We start from the raw sequence: 18591 nt of genomic DNA on the forward strand, positions 1-18591 counted from the left end.
AACATTTGAACCTAACAAAAAAACATCCTTTTTATGGAGACAATGTTTTTATCCATTCTGTCCAACATTCAAAGTCATTAGCCCAGAAAAATCACATTCAGTTACAGTAATAATGAAAACGGGAGGGGGTATGAATTTTCTATTGGCATCATCATATGGTAATGTATTTTCTGTATTGTACATCCAAGGATTAGAATATTTTCATTCCGGTACAAAAAATCATCCAGTAAAACCTCATTCTTTTTACATTAAATGGATAATAAAACAATAAGAATACTCAAAATGATTACAACACAAGAACAAATTTATTCGTATTTTTATTTATTACTTGAGTTAAATCATAACCCATTAGTTTACTAGAAGTAACATCTTCCAAACTAAACAATATTGTGATTTGCAACACGCCAATTCATCCTACTGCAAAAATCAAAAGTGACCCAACACACCTAATTAACCTTAAGTAAAAGAAATGAAACCACAAACACCTACATAGGTAGTAACAGTCATTACTGCACTTGTGTTTAACTAGCACAAACAAATAGAAGAAAATTCAGGTGTTATTTAACATGCAAGCAATATAAAGGTATACTATTTGGTCAACATTTACTTAATGTATAAAACGTGTATAAAAATACAAACTCATGAAAAGAGACACTTCTATGCAAAATAAATTGTTTTTTAACAATATGGATAAACAACATGAGGATGGAAATTTAGTAACATATGAAGACTATTGAGGGGGCAAAATTATCCCTGAATGTTCCATAAATCCTTTCATTTAAAAGAATGCTGAACCTGTTTTAATTGCATTATTTTATATTAATGGTGTAATATTTTATTGCGTTTTTTTTTAAATACACAATTCATTGAAAAAAATATTTTTAAAACATTATAGACCAGAAATGAGAAAAGCTTGAATAAAATATTAAGAAAAACCTTAACAAACTCACATATAGAAGGTTTTTAGATGTGCTTTTTTCTAAAATAATTCATTAAATTTAAAATGTGAGTGGTTTTTAAATAGGTGGTTTCAATAAAACAGCAATAATGAATTACATTTTTGAAAATTATGGTTATTGAAAAATCAGATCTGTCTTAAATTTTGACACAAAATTTGATAATACTGCCCAACATTCAAAAACAAAATATTAGTCTGAAAATTAAAGTACTCATTGCTTATGCTAAATATTTCAAGCTAACAGACAACAGCTACTGCTATTGAAGCAATGTGGTCATACAGTGTGGTCAAATAAGGATTTTTAAAAAGTTTCAACAAGTTATTTAATTTTAAAGCTGCCAGTAAATTCATACAATAATAGCACTGGCCTTTAAATTATACTCACTGAAGAAAAAAGTTAAGTTCATAATAATAAATAATTAAAACTTATAAAATAATTTAAGAGAAAAAAGCTATCCATAAACTAACAAGATTTTTTTTTTACTTCCCTTTATTCACAATTATCTACCTTACCAAAATAAAATAAGGAAAAAAAATGAACAATAAAATAAAAACTGTTCATAACCCTAGTAGTAAAAAATAGACAGGGGGTCACATTTAATCAACATCAAGATCATACATCATGGAGTTTGTAAATTCAAATGCGCACTGAGTCACATGCTCTCCATTGATCTGCTCTTCCTCCCAGCTAAGCATGGTCTCAACATCAGACTTTTCTCTCACACTGCTGCTACCACCATCTGACTTATTTTGGTCCGAATTCTTTTCTTTTTTGTCAAAGCGCTCTTCATCATCCACGTCCTTCTCCCCATTGTGTTTGCTGCCTGGGGTCTCACCGTCACCACCAGTGGTGGCACTTGTTATCACTGCCTTCTCACTCAACTCATCGGCCACCAAACTCACAGCCTCAACATAATCATCACTGTCATACCCTTTGTCATCCACATCCCTTGATGCATCACCTCCAGCCATCTTGTTCTTGATCTCAGCTATTATCTTCTTGTTCCTCTTGCTGGCTGATTTCTCGCCATTTTCCACCACAGTGCTCTCCCCTTCCTTAGCCTCACTCTGATCTTGCGTCTCCATCTTCTCAACGAACTCCTGGCACTCATTCAAAGAAACATCCACCACATCACGTGGCTCATTATCTAAATTACTAGTCCTAAAGTCGAGCCCATTCTCTGAATGTGGTATCACTTTGGAATCACCTGAGATCTCTTCTTTCTTCTTACCATTCTTTCCTTTCTTCTTCTTTTTCTTCTCTTCTGGCTTGGTTTCAAACTCCTCTGTGTAGATATTGGGGCCAGGGTCTGACACAGCTCTGCACAGGACCATTCTATTCTTGTTGCTCCCCTTCTCAGTGATCTCTCCCTCACTGAGGGAGTACGAATCTCCAGAGTGCAGGCATTCCTCGCTGCTGCTGTTGCCCTCGCTGGTACGACGAACCCGACCCTGCCTTTTTTCATCACGCTTGCGCTGTCGGCGACGTTTGCTCTTCAGGGCTGGGGTCATGCTGGAGACGGAGGCGAACGATTTGAACGAAGCATGGTCAACGTGGTTGCTGAAAGATACTGATCTCTTCTTGCTGAAGGACGAGGACAGCTCGTCCGATTCTGAACGAGGGCTCTCCGGGTCAACTGCCATGACCTCCTCGCTTGATTCGGAAGGTGTGCGAGTTTTCAGAATGCTGTGCAGGTTAGGAGTAGGGTGCTTGTGTATGACTTGGATTTCAGCAGATGTTGGAGGGTCATATTCCTCATCTTCATCCTCTATAAGCATGTCCTTTGACTTTTGCTTCTTCCCTTTGGGTGGCTATGGGGGGGGGGGGGGGGGGGGGGGGGAAGTCAAAAAAATTGTTCTATTATTTTACAACAAAAATAAATGAATCAGCAGCTCAAAAAAATTATTTCAAATATATTAAGATGTTTTAAATAAATATACAACAGCAGAAATAATTGAATATTTAAATGTATAAACAATTTTTAATTACAACTTTATTAAATGACTATGTTACTCCCAGCTACTATGACTTTGTTAAAGGAGATAAAAGTAACTGACCAAATGGTCACAGATGGCAGAATTTTTAAATTCATCTTTTACTATATTCTTTTTAGTGTATTTTAAGGGACTTGACCAAAGATTAGTTCTGTTTAAGTTACTCACCTTGATGTCTATGGTCAGTTTGTGCTCATTCATAGTGACCACAGAGAGGCTAGGCATCATCTCAACCTGGATGGGCATGTTGGCTTCCTCTGTGGCTTCCTTATCAAGTTCTGATAACTCTCTCTGTAGATTGCTTTCTGTAAGAAACTGCTTGTACTGTTGAAAAAAAAAAAGCACCAGCTAGGTTAGCTCTTATTCCAAAACCTCTTAAAGAAAGCAATACCACCAACTAAATGTGATCATGTGATTAAATCATTAAGTTTTGGTCAGGTTTATTTTTGTATCAACATTTAGCTGCAGTAGAGCACATACAAATATTGATTTTATATTGGAAATTTATGTGGTTTACAGTGCACAGCTATTAAGTACAAAATTGAAAATCAAAGTGTCATTTTTTCAGATTTAACAATTATCTTAATTATTTAATTTTAATTCAAAACAAAAACTTAATAGAAAAAGAGAATAAAGTCAATGCTTTTTAAAAATGTTTAAGGATATGGTAAAAATAGTTTAAGGATATGGTAAAAAAATGTTTAAAGATATGGTAAAAGGAAGTATAAAAAAGATTTCAAGTCATAGCATGGCATTGAATGCAAAGCTGAGTCATATCTCATATTTGAACAGCTGTTGAAAAGTCAATATAATGGTAGCTGTGTTGGGAATGAATAATGTCTGACATTGTGACAAAATCCCATCAATACAACTAGACCTACATCCAAATTGATTTGTAAACTACAACCAAAGAGATCACAACACAATGTAGGAATGAGCCCTTTACTGTTACACTGAACCAGCAGAGATGGGGGGACGGGGACTCCCTACAGCCTTTAGGAGCAATAAATCTTTACCTTTTTGATAGGGGTTATCCATAAATCTTGTCAAACAACTTGTGCATGGGAATTATGGGGGGGTGGGGGTCACTTCTTGAAACAATGTGCAAAACAGCAGTAGGCCTTTATTTATATTTTAAACAGCCAATAGACTTATAGCACAAATCATGAAGAGCAATATTCTATGTTAAAATTTTTTAAGGGAGTGGATGAGGGGGGGGGGGGAGAGGGAGAGGTGTCAGTGTAGGAACAACATAATTTGGATTCTAATAATTGTATTAAGCCACACAACCTGTCAGTTACAGTGTGCTTTAGACTTTAGTGCTCTATGACTAACTATTCTAAAACATGTTTACAAACATTTGTTAATGAAAATGGTTTATTAGGTTATTTGAACAATAATTGAACAATATTACAGTAGCTACTGCTTAGTGTTTTCATACAATCAAACTCAAACAAGAGATAAAAACTACAGCAGCTGATAATGTAATGTTGAGGCTTGCAATAAACTGGGCCTTAATTCTTTCATCCTAAGACAGATAACAAGACCTTAAATCTGTCATGCCATACACCAAGAACAGAATGTTACCATGATTGTTTATTATTACAATCACCACAGGAATCTGAATGCTATGGCTAAGAGTTTAAAAAAAAAAGATAGTTATAAGATGATTGGTTCAATCTTGCTTTTTAAGTGGTAGGCCAGAATAGCTCACTCATACAAAAGCTATGCAACTAGTGTAAAAAGGTCAATGTAAAGAATACCAGTCTTAATGTTTTATTTGTAATAACAAAAAAAAATGCATTTATGTCAGATTGCAGATAGGTGGTGCATAGTTGTATTGCCTACAACAGTTAAGGCTAAACCTCATTACCCCTGTGATGGTGAGGCTTCAAATGTGTACAAACACTACTGGTGTCCAACAAATACAGACTCTATAGAATCTAGGCATATATGATGAGGACAGGATCAGACTTACTTCCGTGCAGTAAATAAAACTCCTTCAGAAATGACTGCACCTCACCAATTCATGCTGTCTTTCATTATTATCTTATTCTAAACTGTCCTAATCCATAGTCTCCGCCCTTATCTCTGTTTAGTATAGTCACATATATTCATATTGTTAGCCCTACCTCCACAATCTACATCCTCCTACCCCAATGACTTGAGTACAGGCCTATTGCTATCATATAAAAAAGGCTACAAGAAATATAAGTAAACATTAGGTCTAAATCAGTTGAACCTACACACACAAATATGCAGTCAAAAAATACTAAGCTATGATAAGTTACTGCTTAATTATAATTAAAATGCATGTGTAAACCTTATCACTATTTAAATTGTTTAAGTGCACAATTTTTCTTTCTGGTGTAATGTCATGTCACCATGGCATACTTGATATTATTATTGTGACAGGGCGTAAACCGCCACAAGATAATCTTATTGTTTGATATAAAGCGGCCCAGTTGTCTAGATCAAGATCTAGACTATACAGTAACGTAACTTTACGACTAGCAGTTGTCTATAGATTCTATTCATTATTTACCTCAAAGCAGAGCCCTGCTCGTTGAGCTTGAACGAGTGACTTTCTATACAGACAAGTGTAAAGAGGTCGTCCTTGTTTATGTTTTGGTGGCCGTGCAAAAGATGCATTCACAGACAGGCTTTGTAAATAACAGCTATGAGTAAAACTTATGAAATCACGTCTTGGAGCCAACGCAAACTTCACTGCAGCATTAGTATCTGATTATTTCGTCTAACGAGAAATCTTGGGGAAAATGCAAATGCGTAGACCAGGAGACGCGACAGCCTCAGAACGAATGACAACCAACCTCCGTGGAAAAAAAAAATAATACAAGTGACTCGAGTAGCTACGCGAATGTTCGGCGTTTCCCGTAATACCGTTGCTTGTACCACGTGACGTGCTATTTGTGTCGTGGCCTTCCCACAGCTAAATTTTCGTTGTTTTTTTTTTTACCTTTTACCCCGCTTGTTTGTGTTTTGGCTTTAGAAAATATTCGGTTTTTCCGCAAGCGCTCAATAAATAAGCGTTAGTCTAACTCATTAGTACTGCAAAAGCATCGGCTGAGCTACTTTCTGCTCAGATAGACCTTCCTTTTTTTTTAAAATTGCAAATAAACGGAGAAGTAATAAAATAACTGACGAGACATCCGATTTTAGAACCAGACATGCTATGACCTTAGTGTTAGAGGTCAAGGAGACTTCTCTGTCCTCTATATTTAAAAAAAAATATAATAAAGGCCTTTATGTATTTACATCCTATTTAAAATTTAATCCTTTAAGTAAATAGGCCTATAGTTCGAAATTTTACTCAGTTATTAGTAAAGCACAATTTAAAAGTCTAGATTTTTATATCATTAAATAGGCATATATATTTTTTGTTGTCCTTACAATTACAATATGACATTTTTATCCCGAGCTTTCTATCTATGAAAATGTCTTTTTAAATAGTGTGTATATATTTTTTGGAATAAACCCCGACCCGTGAGTCATTATGACAAAAACAAAGCGATCGATCGACAGAAACGGCCTTGCAATACCTCATCCTCGACGATCCGCCAGGGAACAACCTTCAACTCTTGGTGACCTGACCTCAATCGCTAGAAAGGCAGCTGGCGTGTGAGCCAAGTAGGGCAACTCTCGTTTACAAACATTTGTGCCGTCCAGAAATGACGTCATGCGGGGGAGGCGGGGGGGAGTGAAAGTGTGTAGCGCTCATAAATAAACAGAAAAACGTTATGTACATTTCATTACCAGAATCTATGCGCGGAGAAACAAACGATTTCTAACAGTACTAAACTTAGCATACTACCAAATAAAATCAATTATTCTGAAGTTATCATGGTCAAGGAAGTGGGGGAGGCGGGGTTGAAAATGATGAGGTAATGAATAATAAAAAAGGGTCAGTTTTTAACAAAGAGGGTCCGTTTTAAATAAAGAGGATGCAGCGATTGGACAAAACTGCATGAATATGCTATGAGTTAGGGACAATAAAATACTGAAATACCTCAACATTTTTAAAATAATGTAATAAAAAACTCTCATTCCATTTACATGTTGGTTACACGATGGCTTAAGTCTTAAGTAATTCAATGATTTTCCATCAGATAAAGATGTTGCAAAACTTGGAACATATGGTGTAAAATATACTCTTTGGCAACAATTTTAAGATAGGCAACAACACTAGTTTTTTTTAAAAAAATTAAGAAAAAAGAGAAAAAAAACCAAGCTATAGATAACATGGTGCTCCAATTAGGAGAGTCTACTTTAGAGTGTCACACTCAGGAAGTGCATAATGGCCAGTGTGAAAGGCTTGGTGATGCAGTTTGTCTACATAAGTGCACCCTGGTCTAGTGTGCAAACAGTACCTATAGCTGGCTACAAAATCCCTTCACATGCTCAGACCACAGAAACAGATGAATACTTCATCTGCCATTTAGATTGATAGATCCAAAAAAAAGGGCATCCTTCACTCAGGTGCAAAAAGCTATTAGCTAGCAAATGACCTTATCTGTATAGTAGGCCTATTTTGCAAGACAAGTAAAAATTATTACGGACATTAACTTGATAGATGACCCACAACTACAATTATGAGTAGGCTTACTTTATATTTAGCTCAACAAATGTGAATAATAAATTAAATAAGATGGGATAGTGGCAATAGGGATGATTGGGAGTAAGTGACATCTGATATGGATTCAATGTGATCACCATCCAACTGGTGATATTGCTTTAAAAGGAGAAGATGATGACCAAGAAAGAGGAGAGAAAGTTGTGTAAAAGGCAATATTTAACAAGGCAAAAGCAGCGACTCTCTTTTGATACATTTCACTTTTCAGCAGCTTGAGCAACATTCTCTTTTGAAAGCCTAACATACTAGAGTGTTATTTCTATGACCTAACTTAAGTCCAGTAATAGTTATAATACTGTAAAGACATATCTGCTTTGCTATACAGGGACAAATACACAACGGAACAACGCAACATTGTTTGCATTAGTGACAATGTGAATCATGTAATAATTTTAAAAATTTATTTTTAAAAAATAACTGCAGTTAGTTAGTATCAAAGTTTACAGAGCTATTATAGTACAGTAGTACAGCTTTTAAAATTTAAAAACTGATTGTTACACTTAAATATCTGTTAATTGCATTAAGGATTTTTTAAAATGAATGAATTAGTAATTGCTAAAGATTTTAAAACCCTTCATTAAAATGTTTTTCAATTAGTTAAAAATTAGTAAATTGAATAGGTAATTGTTTTCTGTACCTGATACTTTTTTTTATTTGTGATCAGGCTATCTATATGGTCACTCATTTTACATAGGATTAAAATATTAAAATATTGCACTTGCCTGCAGCTGAGATTCATCAATGCCGATCTCAAAGCTGTCCCAGATGCCTCTACTGCTCTTCTCCTTGAGTACAACAAGCACAACATTATCAGCACTTATGTCCAAGTTGCTATGCTCTGGAGAAATGCAACAGTCCTCTGAGAACCTGACATAGAGACTGTAGTACACAGGAAAGCATCCAGTGCCGTAGGACATGAGCTGCAGCAAAGTGACAGACTGTGACGGATGTGACAATTTAATAGATTTTGCTTCAACGTTTTTAACTGTTACAATAAATGATACAGTTTCTCTGTCTTGAGAAAATTGATAATCTGGCAAAATCCATTTAACATTCTGTGGAAAACTTGACGTGTTGGTTCTGATTTCTTCTTTCTCTTGAATATACGCTGTACTTTGAGTTTCATCTGTTTGTTGAGTAGTTAAGACCTCTGGTGTGAGAAGTATTTTCTCTACTTTGTTTTCAGTAGATTTTTCTCCTGGGTCAACATCGCTAGAGGTGACTTCTGTCACTAATGATTTGTTTTCATCAACATCTGAATAAGGCAGTGGTGGTGTTTTATCAGGAATGACAGGTAGAGTCACTGTGAGGGTTTTCTTTGTCTTATCAAACTTAGCAGAGCCATCATCCTCATTCACTGGAAAAGGAAGGGCGAGATCAAGTTTGTAAGCAGCTGGAGCCACTGACGTTAAAACTAGCCTTTTCTCAAATATGTCTAGGTTAGCTTGAGCAGCAGTCTTCAGCAATGGGAGCTCAATTTTTATAACAAGTTCTTTTGGACGGGTAGAAGTTTTAGCATCCGGCGCATTTCGATATTCACTCAAGTCTAATTCAGATCTATGAGTCAATGTGTATTTTGGCTCCGTAAATTTACTGTCTTCTCCTGCATTTTTTGCATTCTCAGATTTTACAGAATTTTTCTTTGAGTTTTTAACTTCATTTTCTAAAGCCTTTTCTGAAGAAGTCTTTGAGTCATATGGATAAGGCATTTGGTTAAGGATATCATCAGGTGCAAGCTGGGATTGAACACCATCACCTTTTCGCTCCCTCATTATGGTAGCAGTTGGTTTTCCTTTGAATTTAAGCTTTGGTCGCTTTATGTTCTTTTTATCCAGAGTAACGCCAAACTGACGCTCGATTCCATCTAAGGCAGTGTCTTCAACAAGCTTTTTAAATCTTTCATTAGACATAGCCATTCGATAAGTGTCTGGATGAAATACAACATCATAAACTTCACACAACTTTTTGTTTTTGTCAAAATCTTCTTTGGGAGGTGCAAATGAGTGAGGTATTTGCCACATAAGCCCATTTTTCCCATTAGGTCCAGTTTGCTTTTTTGATTTCGGTTTGTCTAGTTTTTCGTTCTGACAAATATTAATAAAAGCTTTCTTTGTCCCGTTGACTGTCGTCTTCAAAACATACCCAGGTTGTGGGTGAATAAACTGCACATTCATGCCTCGTTCATTTTCCAGCATTGCAATTTCTTCCTCAGCTTTGCGTCTGTTCTCGGGATTCGAAATTTCCTCGGCATATTCAACAAGCAGTTTCCTAAATTGCTCATCTTTCAATGCCTCTCCTAATCTTTTAACCTCGTCTCTGCTGAGGTTCAAATCATCAAATGTACGATCGGAAGCCATGTTGTTTGGAATGCCAACACCGTAGTGACGCATGCGTTGTTGTGAATTAAGGGAAACTATTCAAATAAACTTTGAGAATTAGTCTGATCCAAGTTACTAACCTGATTTCTTGCAATATATCAGCCGATCCTACACTATTCTCAACGACACTGTCGTTGTAATATATATAGTATATAGTATTATATAGACACTCGATTAATAGAATAATACGGCTCCACCCTGTTTACCTGTAGGCCTACTCATTTATAAAATACAAACAGCTTACACATAAACTTTAGTTTAAAGAAATATAAATAAAAGGATTGATGCATGTACTAGCGAGAATCTAACAGTGGTTTATCACTGTTAATGTAATATTGCGATAGATTGAAAGGTGTTGTGAGCATAGAGGGGTTGTGTGTGTGGAGGGGAGGGGGCATTTATAGAACGTCTACAAAGTCTGCAATACTATTTATAATTAATCATAGTTGGATTTTTTTGCAGTGGCGAATTAAGAGGTGGGGGGAGGGGCTTACTGGAGAGAAGCCCCAAATTTTCTCTTATATGGGCCTACTTACAAATTTGTAAATTTCACTTTCCTACCGACGGGTTGGTTTAACAATATATTATAAGTAATTTTTTTGTAATATTTACATCAAAAGTTTATTTATATCTTTTAAATTATCTAACACAAAGTATTCATCAGAAAGGTTTTCATCAACGCTACAGTAGTTGACATCATTAGGTTGTTCCACGTAATTTTTAAACACCACAAAAAAAAATCGTATTTTCTACTGTCTTTAGAATTGAATTAATGTAGCAAAATTATCAAATAAAATTATAAATCAGCGATTTCCAAACTGGGAAGCTAGGAGTTTAAACGCACAGTATAAAAAAAATTATATTACTATACTTTCATATCAAAGCTGTCATCGATACTCAATTTAAAATATTTGCCTATCTCTATTAATCAAATGTACCAATGAGGGATGTTTACAATTTTTTTTTTTTTTTTTTTTTTTTTTTTTTTTTTTTTTGCTGATTAAAAACATATTATTTCACAAAAGTTGACGCTTGACACATATAGTTGGTTTTAAAATGTGTCAAGTAACCCACAAACAAACGTCGAGTGCTCTAGTGCAAAAGATGTGTTGGCAGATTGACTGGGACTTGGTCAAGATGTTGTTGTTTAAGGTTTAGAGTCCGTTTTCAATCACAAGATTATATCAAAGAATATTTTTGAAAGATTTTTTTTTTAAATTACATGGATGTTGTTTTATTTAGCTTAGTTTTGGATTTTATTTCATTTGTGTTTTGTTTTATAGTTTATTTTTAAAGTGATAAGTTTGTCAAAATAAAAACGATTCAAGAAATATACGGTAAACACAACGTTCTGACTTGCTGATAATTATATCAAGATCTTTGCCACAAGTTTTACTCAGAGGCGTAGCAGGGTGGGGTGGCTGTTCAGGGCGCCGACCCTAAGGGGGCGCCAAAATTGTGTAGAAATAAATGAAAAAAAAAGGTAATTTTAATATGAATTATTGAATTATATACAGTCGAAGTTAAAAAATTAAACGGCTACAAAGATTTACACAAAATGATTTAATTGTTTCCTACATTAATTATGTGGCACACTACAGCAGTAAAAAAAAAAAGGTTACGGGATAGTGACCGTTAAAAAACGCCACCAGCCTTTTCAACTGAGAGGGAGCGTTTTTCAGCACGAATAACTATAGCCTATATATAAATGAGAGGGGGCTGGGGCGTAAAACTGATAGTTCGCTTCGGGCGCCGAAATGGGTAGCTACGCCTCTGATTTTAATCAACTAGATGATTTTTTAAAAAAAAAACCGCTGTGCAAAATATAATGCAACCGGTGTACATGAGGATGACAATTCAATTGTAATTATTAGGCACGTAAGTTCATTTTATTAAGCAAGCAAAGATTAGCAAATGTCTTAGTTTGCAAGCTCCAACCAACACAATGAAAATTTTAGCACAATTTCGACTCTTATTTTATAAGCCTATATAACGGGAAAAACTATCAAACGTCATACAGACACAAGGCAAGTCTTTTATTTGTAAACAACTGTTACGAAATTGAATAACCCCACAAAACCAAGTGATCTATTTAAATATTCAACATTAGAGCTTAATTGACGTTATATTGCTAAACTTATATGATTATTGACGACTTTACCTGCTTCATATCTATTCAAAAATAGTCTTTTCCCTTGTGGGTACACATGAAACCCAAATAATGAAATATCGCACACATTGGGGAAAAGATCAGGGCTTTAATCAACAAGCCACATTAAAGGTTTAATACATTTTTTTTTCAGCAAATACAAACACATAGCAAACATTAGATTCAAAACAAATTTTTAAAAGTATTTCTGCACTTATGATTTTTTTTATTATTTAATCACTACATAAACTATTACAATCTTGTTCATTATGTTTTGACGCACCGACATGTTAAAAACTGTTTACAATTGTTTCAATATTGTATGCAAAAGGTTTATCTGGGTTACTTCCCATTTACAAATTCAACAGCACAGGGGGTTAACCTATAACTTTGTTATACATTTAGTTAAAAATACCAAGACATGTGTATCTAATGAAACAACAAATACTTGTTTTATATTATTACGGATTATAATAAAATGCATACGTTTTTGTGTCACTTATTTATATTTATTTATGTTAAAATTATCATTTGACTGTAGTTTAAAAACAAAAAACCTGTTTACAATATTACATTTTTCATTTCTAAATAACAAATATCCTAAGATTTATATGATGGGGTTTATTCATAGGCTTATTGTTGTTAATGTTATCGTGCAATTAAGGCGAGATTTGAATATGAAGAAAATTCCATTAACTGTTTATACAATTGTTAAAAAAATATTATAATATTAAAAAAAAAAAAAAATAAATAAGGCGAGATTTGACTTTTACACCTTCCAGAGTCGGAGAAACATAATCTTGCGATCTCGTCCGTATGTCTCTTTGTGTGAATATGTGTGTCTGTAAACACGAAAACCTGAGTACCGTTACAGCTAGGTTGATGAAATTTCATATGTAAGTATAATATCAAATTTGTAGATCTGTATCAACTTTTCAGCGATTTCCGATAACCGGAAGTGGCACTTTTTCTACTTTGAATTGTTCAAAAGCCTATAACTTGAGTACTATTCTAGGTAGATAAATAAAATTTCACATGTAAGTAAAAGATCTACTTATCTGCCTTCTGTCAAAGTTTGAGTAATTTCCGCTGACCGGAAGTAGTAATTTACGCTATTTCCGATTTCTTTTTAAAAATGTGAATTTATAAAGTGCTAATAATATTCCGTACTATTATACACATCTTATTTAGCGTTCACTTGGTGCGCAATTCTTTTTTTTCAACGAGATTCTTTTCTATTTTAAAAAGTATAAGTAAAAATCATGTCTATATCCCGAGTTGCCAACACACCCCCCCCCCCCGTATTGTTATATAAGAATATTCGAGAAAGTTTAGGGGAAATCACTCCCGGTTTATTTATAATGCAAAAGAGTGACGTCACACCATCTGAACCCCCCCCCCCTCCCACTCATCACACCCCGTCACAAAATTACGGACCTCCCCCTCTGCCCTACGAATGTGACGTCATTTATGGACGACCCCCCCCCCCTCTTTACGTGGTGGATTTCTGTAGCTCTGTGTTGCACTTGACTAAGATTATACAGAGGTGTGCGAAAGATGAATGTCTGTGTCTTCATGACAGTATGCGTCGTCTTTGAAGTAGAAGCGTTGACGGCATTATCTGCAATTGCAGCTGACGGCTTCCCAATGCAATTATCCCCTGTCAAGTTACCCTATAGTATGATATATCCTCCTTATATCCTTTTACAGATGGTTCGTGTGAAATAAGACACCCGCGGCACCCCGAAGACAGAAAGTAAAATAAATAAATCAGGTAATTGACGAAGGGTAGAAACACTCCTAAAACATTGTTAGTCCCTTACCGTAGCACCAATCCTTAATCTAACCCTAAATATTACTTTATACTTTATTCTTAGGATTTGGTTTAGATTCAAGTTAGATTAGGGGCAATTTGTAATCGATATGTGGATAATGTTTTATTTCCGGTGGGCCGGGGGTAGGCACTGGTTTAAAAATATATTTTCAGGGTGGGGGAGGGGGGCGGTTGACGTGCCCCAGGCTATCCTCACACCTTTGAAGATATGCCTAAAGAAAACTCTGCATGCAGAGAAAGGTAAAAAAAAAAATTCTTTATTTTGAGAAGGGCAAAGGTATGTTAACGGTGGCATCAAAAACAGGTGGAGGGGCGTTAGAGTGTGGTCAGTACTTCCTTTTATTTCCTTGATTTTAACAAATCTTACTGACACTTTTAGTTTAGACGTAAACAAGTGAGCCCCCCCCCCCACCCACATACCACAAGAAGGTTTGTCCACATTTTCCGTGTATGCAAAGCGCAGTTTATTTTAGATAGGCATCAAACCTAGGGGTCGCGCTTAGTCGGGCTAAAACCGAAAAGACCGTTAGTTCGAACCCACGGGCAGATGAGGTTCGATAGCGGGGAACATCAAAACTCCAACATAAAAATAAAAACGGTTGCCTTGTAAATTGTTCTTGGATGAACAAATGGTATGGAAGCAAATATAGAAAGAAAAGCCGGCGGAAATCAGAGACAGCGGCTTATATGGTGCATAACACGTGACACGTAACATTTAATTGTGTTGGATGAAATCCCTTGAAAAAAATTACAATTAAGAATGAATAAGAAGAAATGTTTTCAACACCAGATTTAGTCCGCCCCCCCCCCCCCCCCCAAAAGAGCGTGAGATGGTGTCTATAGAGTAAAGATAATCCAACCGCAGCTACAGTATTATTTTTGCAAAACAACCATCAAATAAAAAATGCAAGAAAATCTATTTATTTTTAACTATTAAAAAATTGATTATGGGATTATGGTCGGCTGTGGGCCCCTAAAAGGCGTGTTTCTCCCCCCCCCCCCCCCACCGTATTGCGGGGTCTGGCGGCATTGTAGTTCCGCCCCTGGTATGACTGGCACACTGGTGTTTAAAATTTGGGGTCGTGGAGGGTAAAAAAAAAAACAAAAAAAATTAAGTAACAGCATATGTTGGGGAGCAGTGGGCAAATAGCTACTCTTTGTATATGTGTGTGTGTGTGTGTGTGTTTCGAACAGAAAATCGAAACATAGATTTAGTGCCAGAGGCATCCTATTGATGATTTTCCCCATAACGAATTGATGTAACCCCCCCCCTCACCCACCTCTGTTGCCACTCCCCCTACCCCGTCCCACATGTATTTTGGATGACCAGGGTCGTCGCCCTGTTGTTCCATTCAACATGCCACAGACGCTCAGTTACCAACAGAAATACTGACTTAAAAAAAAAAGTTGGATTAGATTTGCCCTATCAGATTATTTAAACGCTCTAAGTCTTCGCTCCTCACTATTGTAGTACACGACAATATTATTGAAGGCGATTATTATTTTTTTATACCCCGCCCCTAATCATTTGTCTTGTACGTAAAGATTCTGTTATTCTCCACTGATTTGTAACAACCCGGAGCTGTAACTATGCTAGAGCGACACTTTTTTTTCAAATAAAATTTAGTCTTACCGGCACACACACACACACACACACACACACACACACACACATACATAGCACGCACACACACATAGTAGACAAAAAACATACAGAAACACATAGAGCGTACACATTAAAAATATTAGTTTCGCCCCTGCAGTAGCCCACTCGAATACACAATGACAGCATCGATATTGTTTACGACCTGATTCGATTTCCACTTTGTAACTCTATCGTCCCCTTACCCATCGGCCCCGATAAAACTTTACCATCCACCAATCGAATCATAGCTCGTATGAGTCAAAGAGTACATTTTTGCATCCCGGACGAAACAGAAAAAAAATTATAATTTATTTAGAAAATATATACTTTAACCAGTCCCCCTTCCCGAAGTTTAAGTCTCTCCCCTCACCTCAGTGTTTCTTCCAGACCTTTTTCTCCAGGGGGGGGGGGGGGGGCACTAAAATTTCCGGCGGGCGGACACTAGTAAAAGTACATATTTTCCTCTTTCAGGGTCGGGGGGGGGGGGGTGTCGATAGACGTTTTTCTGGGAGGGGGTCTGGAAGAAACTCTGCCCCCCCCCCACCTTCCATATCCACGAAAGTTTTAAGAGCCCCCAATGAGAAAAATGTCTGTGGAAAAAAAAATGAGTTGACCCCTACAAGACTAGATCACATAGCAAATCTATGGAAAGGGGGGGGGGGGGGGGGGGGTGAAGGTTCAGATTTTTGTGACGATGTTGAGGTTGTAACGCAAGTGGTCGTCCATAGACGAAATAACAAGTTGGATGGGTATTTCTGATGCCTGGTGATTCTGTTGGGGAGGGGGGAAAGGGGTTGACAGTGCGCGATTATGTGTTGGAGTGGGGCTATATAAATGGGATAAAATGTGTGACATCATGTGTGGACGGCCTATTATCTAATATCTTCACTTCAACAGTGCATCTTTCAAACTATTTTCTCCGGGTGAGGGCACTTGATATTTCCGGGGGGGGGGGGGGGGCACAATGTTAAAAGTATGTTTTCTATATAAATTCCATTTCATCCGGGAGACGATAGGCTTTTTTTCGAAGAGATGCCTGGAAGAAACACTGATCTTCACCATCACTAACAAGAATCACGGGAAAAAATGCAGCATATTATTATTTAAAATCACGTTCCGTGTTAATAAAAAAGTTAATTCATTTTAAAATGAAGTATTTCACAACCCCTATAGTTCGTTACCCGGGCTGTTCGTTGTCTTAGGCATTACTAAGTTAGATGTGTTGCGATAGAGGATGTGGATACGAGTAATGTTGAACAGTTGAGTGAGATTGAACACTCTAATCTATGTATTGTAGGAGTTGATTAAATCTGTGTCAAGTTGTATCCCTTGTTTTTGGTGCTAGGGAGACTCACAGCAGAGGCGTATCCAGGTTTTCGTTCTAGGGGGAGCGAAAAAGAGCAAAAAAAAAAGGCGCCGAATTTTTAACACGTTCTATAAACGTGTACTATATATATATATATATATATATATATATATATATATATATATATATATATATATATATATATATATATATATATATATATATATATATATATATATATATATATATATATATAATTACTAGCGGTATGTCATTACTTCGCTATGATGTAAAAATAAATTGAAAGTAGCACTCTGAAGAAATAAGAAAAAACACACAATGTAGGCCGACAAAACAAAAATTGTATCAATCTTAACAAAATATATATATATATACACAGATTCGAATCAAAAACAATGAACGAAACACAATCTGTTTTGTAATTCTTGTAAAAAAAAAATTCTTACATAATAATTCCTGCGAAATAATTTAAGACAAGTGAACTAGGGGCAGTGTTTCTTCCAGACTTTTTTCTCCGGGGGGGCACTTGAAATCTTCGGGGGGGCGGTAAACTTTCTTCGGGGGGGCGGACACTGTTAAAAGTATATATTTTCTATATAAATTATATAAATTTCATTTCGTTCGGGGGGGCGGTAAAAATTTTTCGGGGGGGCGAAGAGATGCCTGGAAGAAACTCTGACTAGGGGAAATAATCAATCTCTTAATATAAATATGTATCTATCTACACATTTAATTATAAATGTCAAAACAAATAAATAATAACTTTATAGTCCTGAACGAGCTACTTATAGTGTTTTAAAGAAATATTTTCAGTGTCAGCGTTGGTACTGTCGAATTCACAAATTATGAATTATTGAAAATTAGAAACAACTAAATAGCGGCGTATGTTATGCCGCGGGCCGGCTCGTATTATTTAAATTAACTACTGCTTCTTTGTGTTCTTTAAAGATCATTTTTAACATAGAGATAGGTATGGGTTAGATCACTGTATTGATCACAAACCTTTTTACTGGTAAATGCAAAAACAATATTCACAGAGTTTTACGTTTAAAAAGATAATTTTCTGGCGGTATGGTACTTTGGTACATCACTTCGCGTTTTTCTACATGTACTTAACAGATAAGTTCTGGGTGGGGTGGGGGGGTGGGTTCAACTTCATTCACCACTGTCCGGTCTCTTTAGGTCAATTATCCAACCCAGTGTATACCTAGGTGTGACATTAATGTCGCTCTACACAATTGTGGTGGTGAGGTGTGTGTGTGTGGGGGGGGGGGGAGATAACCAACTCAGAGTGAACATAGCGTCAGTTTTTAGATGACTGTTCTAAACATACATAATATTACACAAATGTATATTACACAAATATATATTACACAAATATATATTACAGAAATAGATTTAAATAAGTAGCAGTGGTATTATGACAATATTTTGTTACAGAGGGGTCCATGGGGGAAGGAGGTTGTAACTGTTTCAAATAATTTGTAATCGTAATCACTATCGCCCAAACTGTAAGAATACTACTACTTCATCGTGATGACGTTGTTGACCTTGTCAAAATTTCCCCACCACTACGCAGTTTGCTCATAAGTAAATTAAAATAGAGGTGCCACATCAGTTGTATTTGTTTCTGTATTGTAATTTTTTTTTAAAT

The 18591-nt window shown here is 36.0% G+C and overlaps 1 protein-coding gene across 1 annotated transcript; it reads right to left on the reverse strand.

The window, feature by feature from the left end:
• Positions 1 to 281: 281 nt before the first annotated feature.
• Positions 282 to 9994, reverse strand: LOC131954565 (protein kintoun). Its single transcript, XM_059318341.1, has 3 exons — positions 8327 to 9994; positions 3122 to 3277; positions 282 to 2770 (listed from the first exon to the last, which is right to left on the reverse strand). The coding sequence occupies exons 1-3, from the start codon at positions 9992 to 9994 to the stop codon at positions 1556 to 1558; spliced, it is 3039 nt and encodes a 1012-aa protein (XP_059174324.1). The 3' UTR covers positions 282 to 1555.
• Between the last annotated feature and the right edge of the window lie 8597 nt (positions 9995 to 18591).

The sequence above is a fragment of the Physella acuta genome, unplaced genomic scaffold (assembly GCF_028476545.2).
Source record: "Physella acuta isolate Inbredline_101_S28 unplaced genomic scaffold, ASM2847654v3 ptg001012l, whole genome shotgun sequence".
Classification (NCBI taxonomy): Eukaryota; Metazoa; Mollusca; class Gastropoda; family Physidae; genus Physella; species Physella acuta.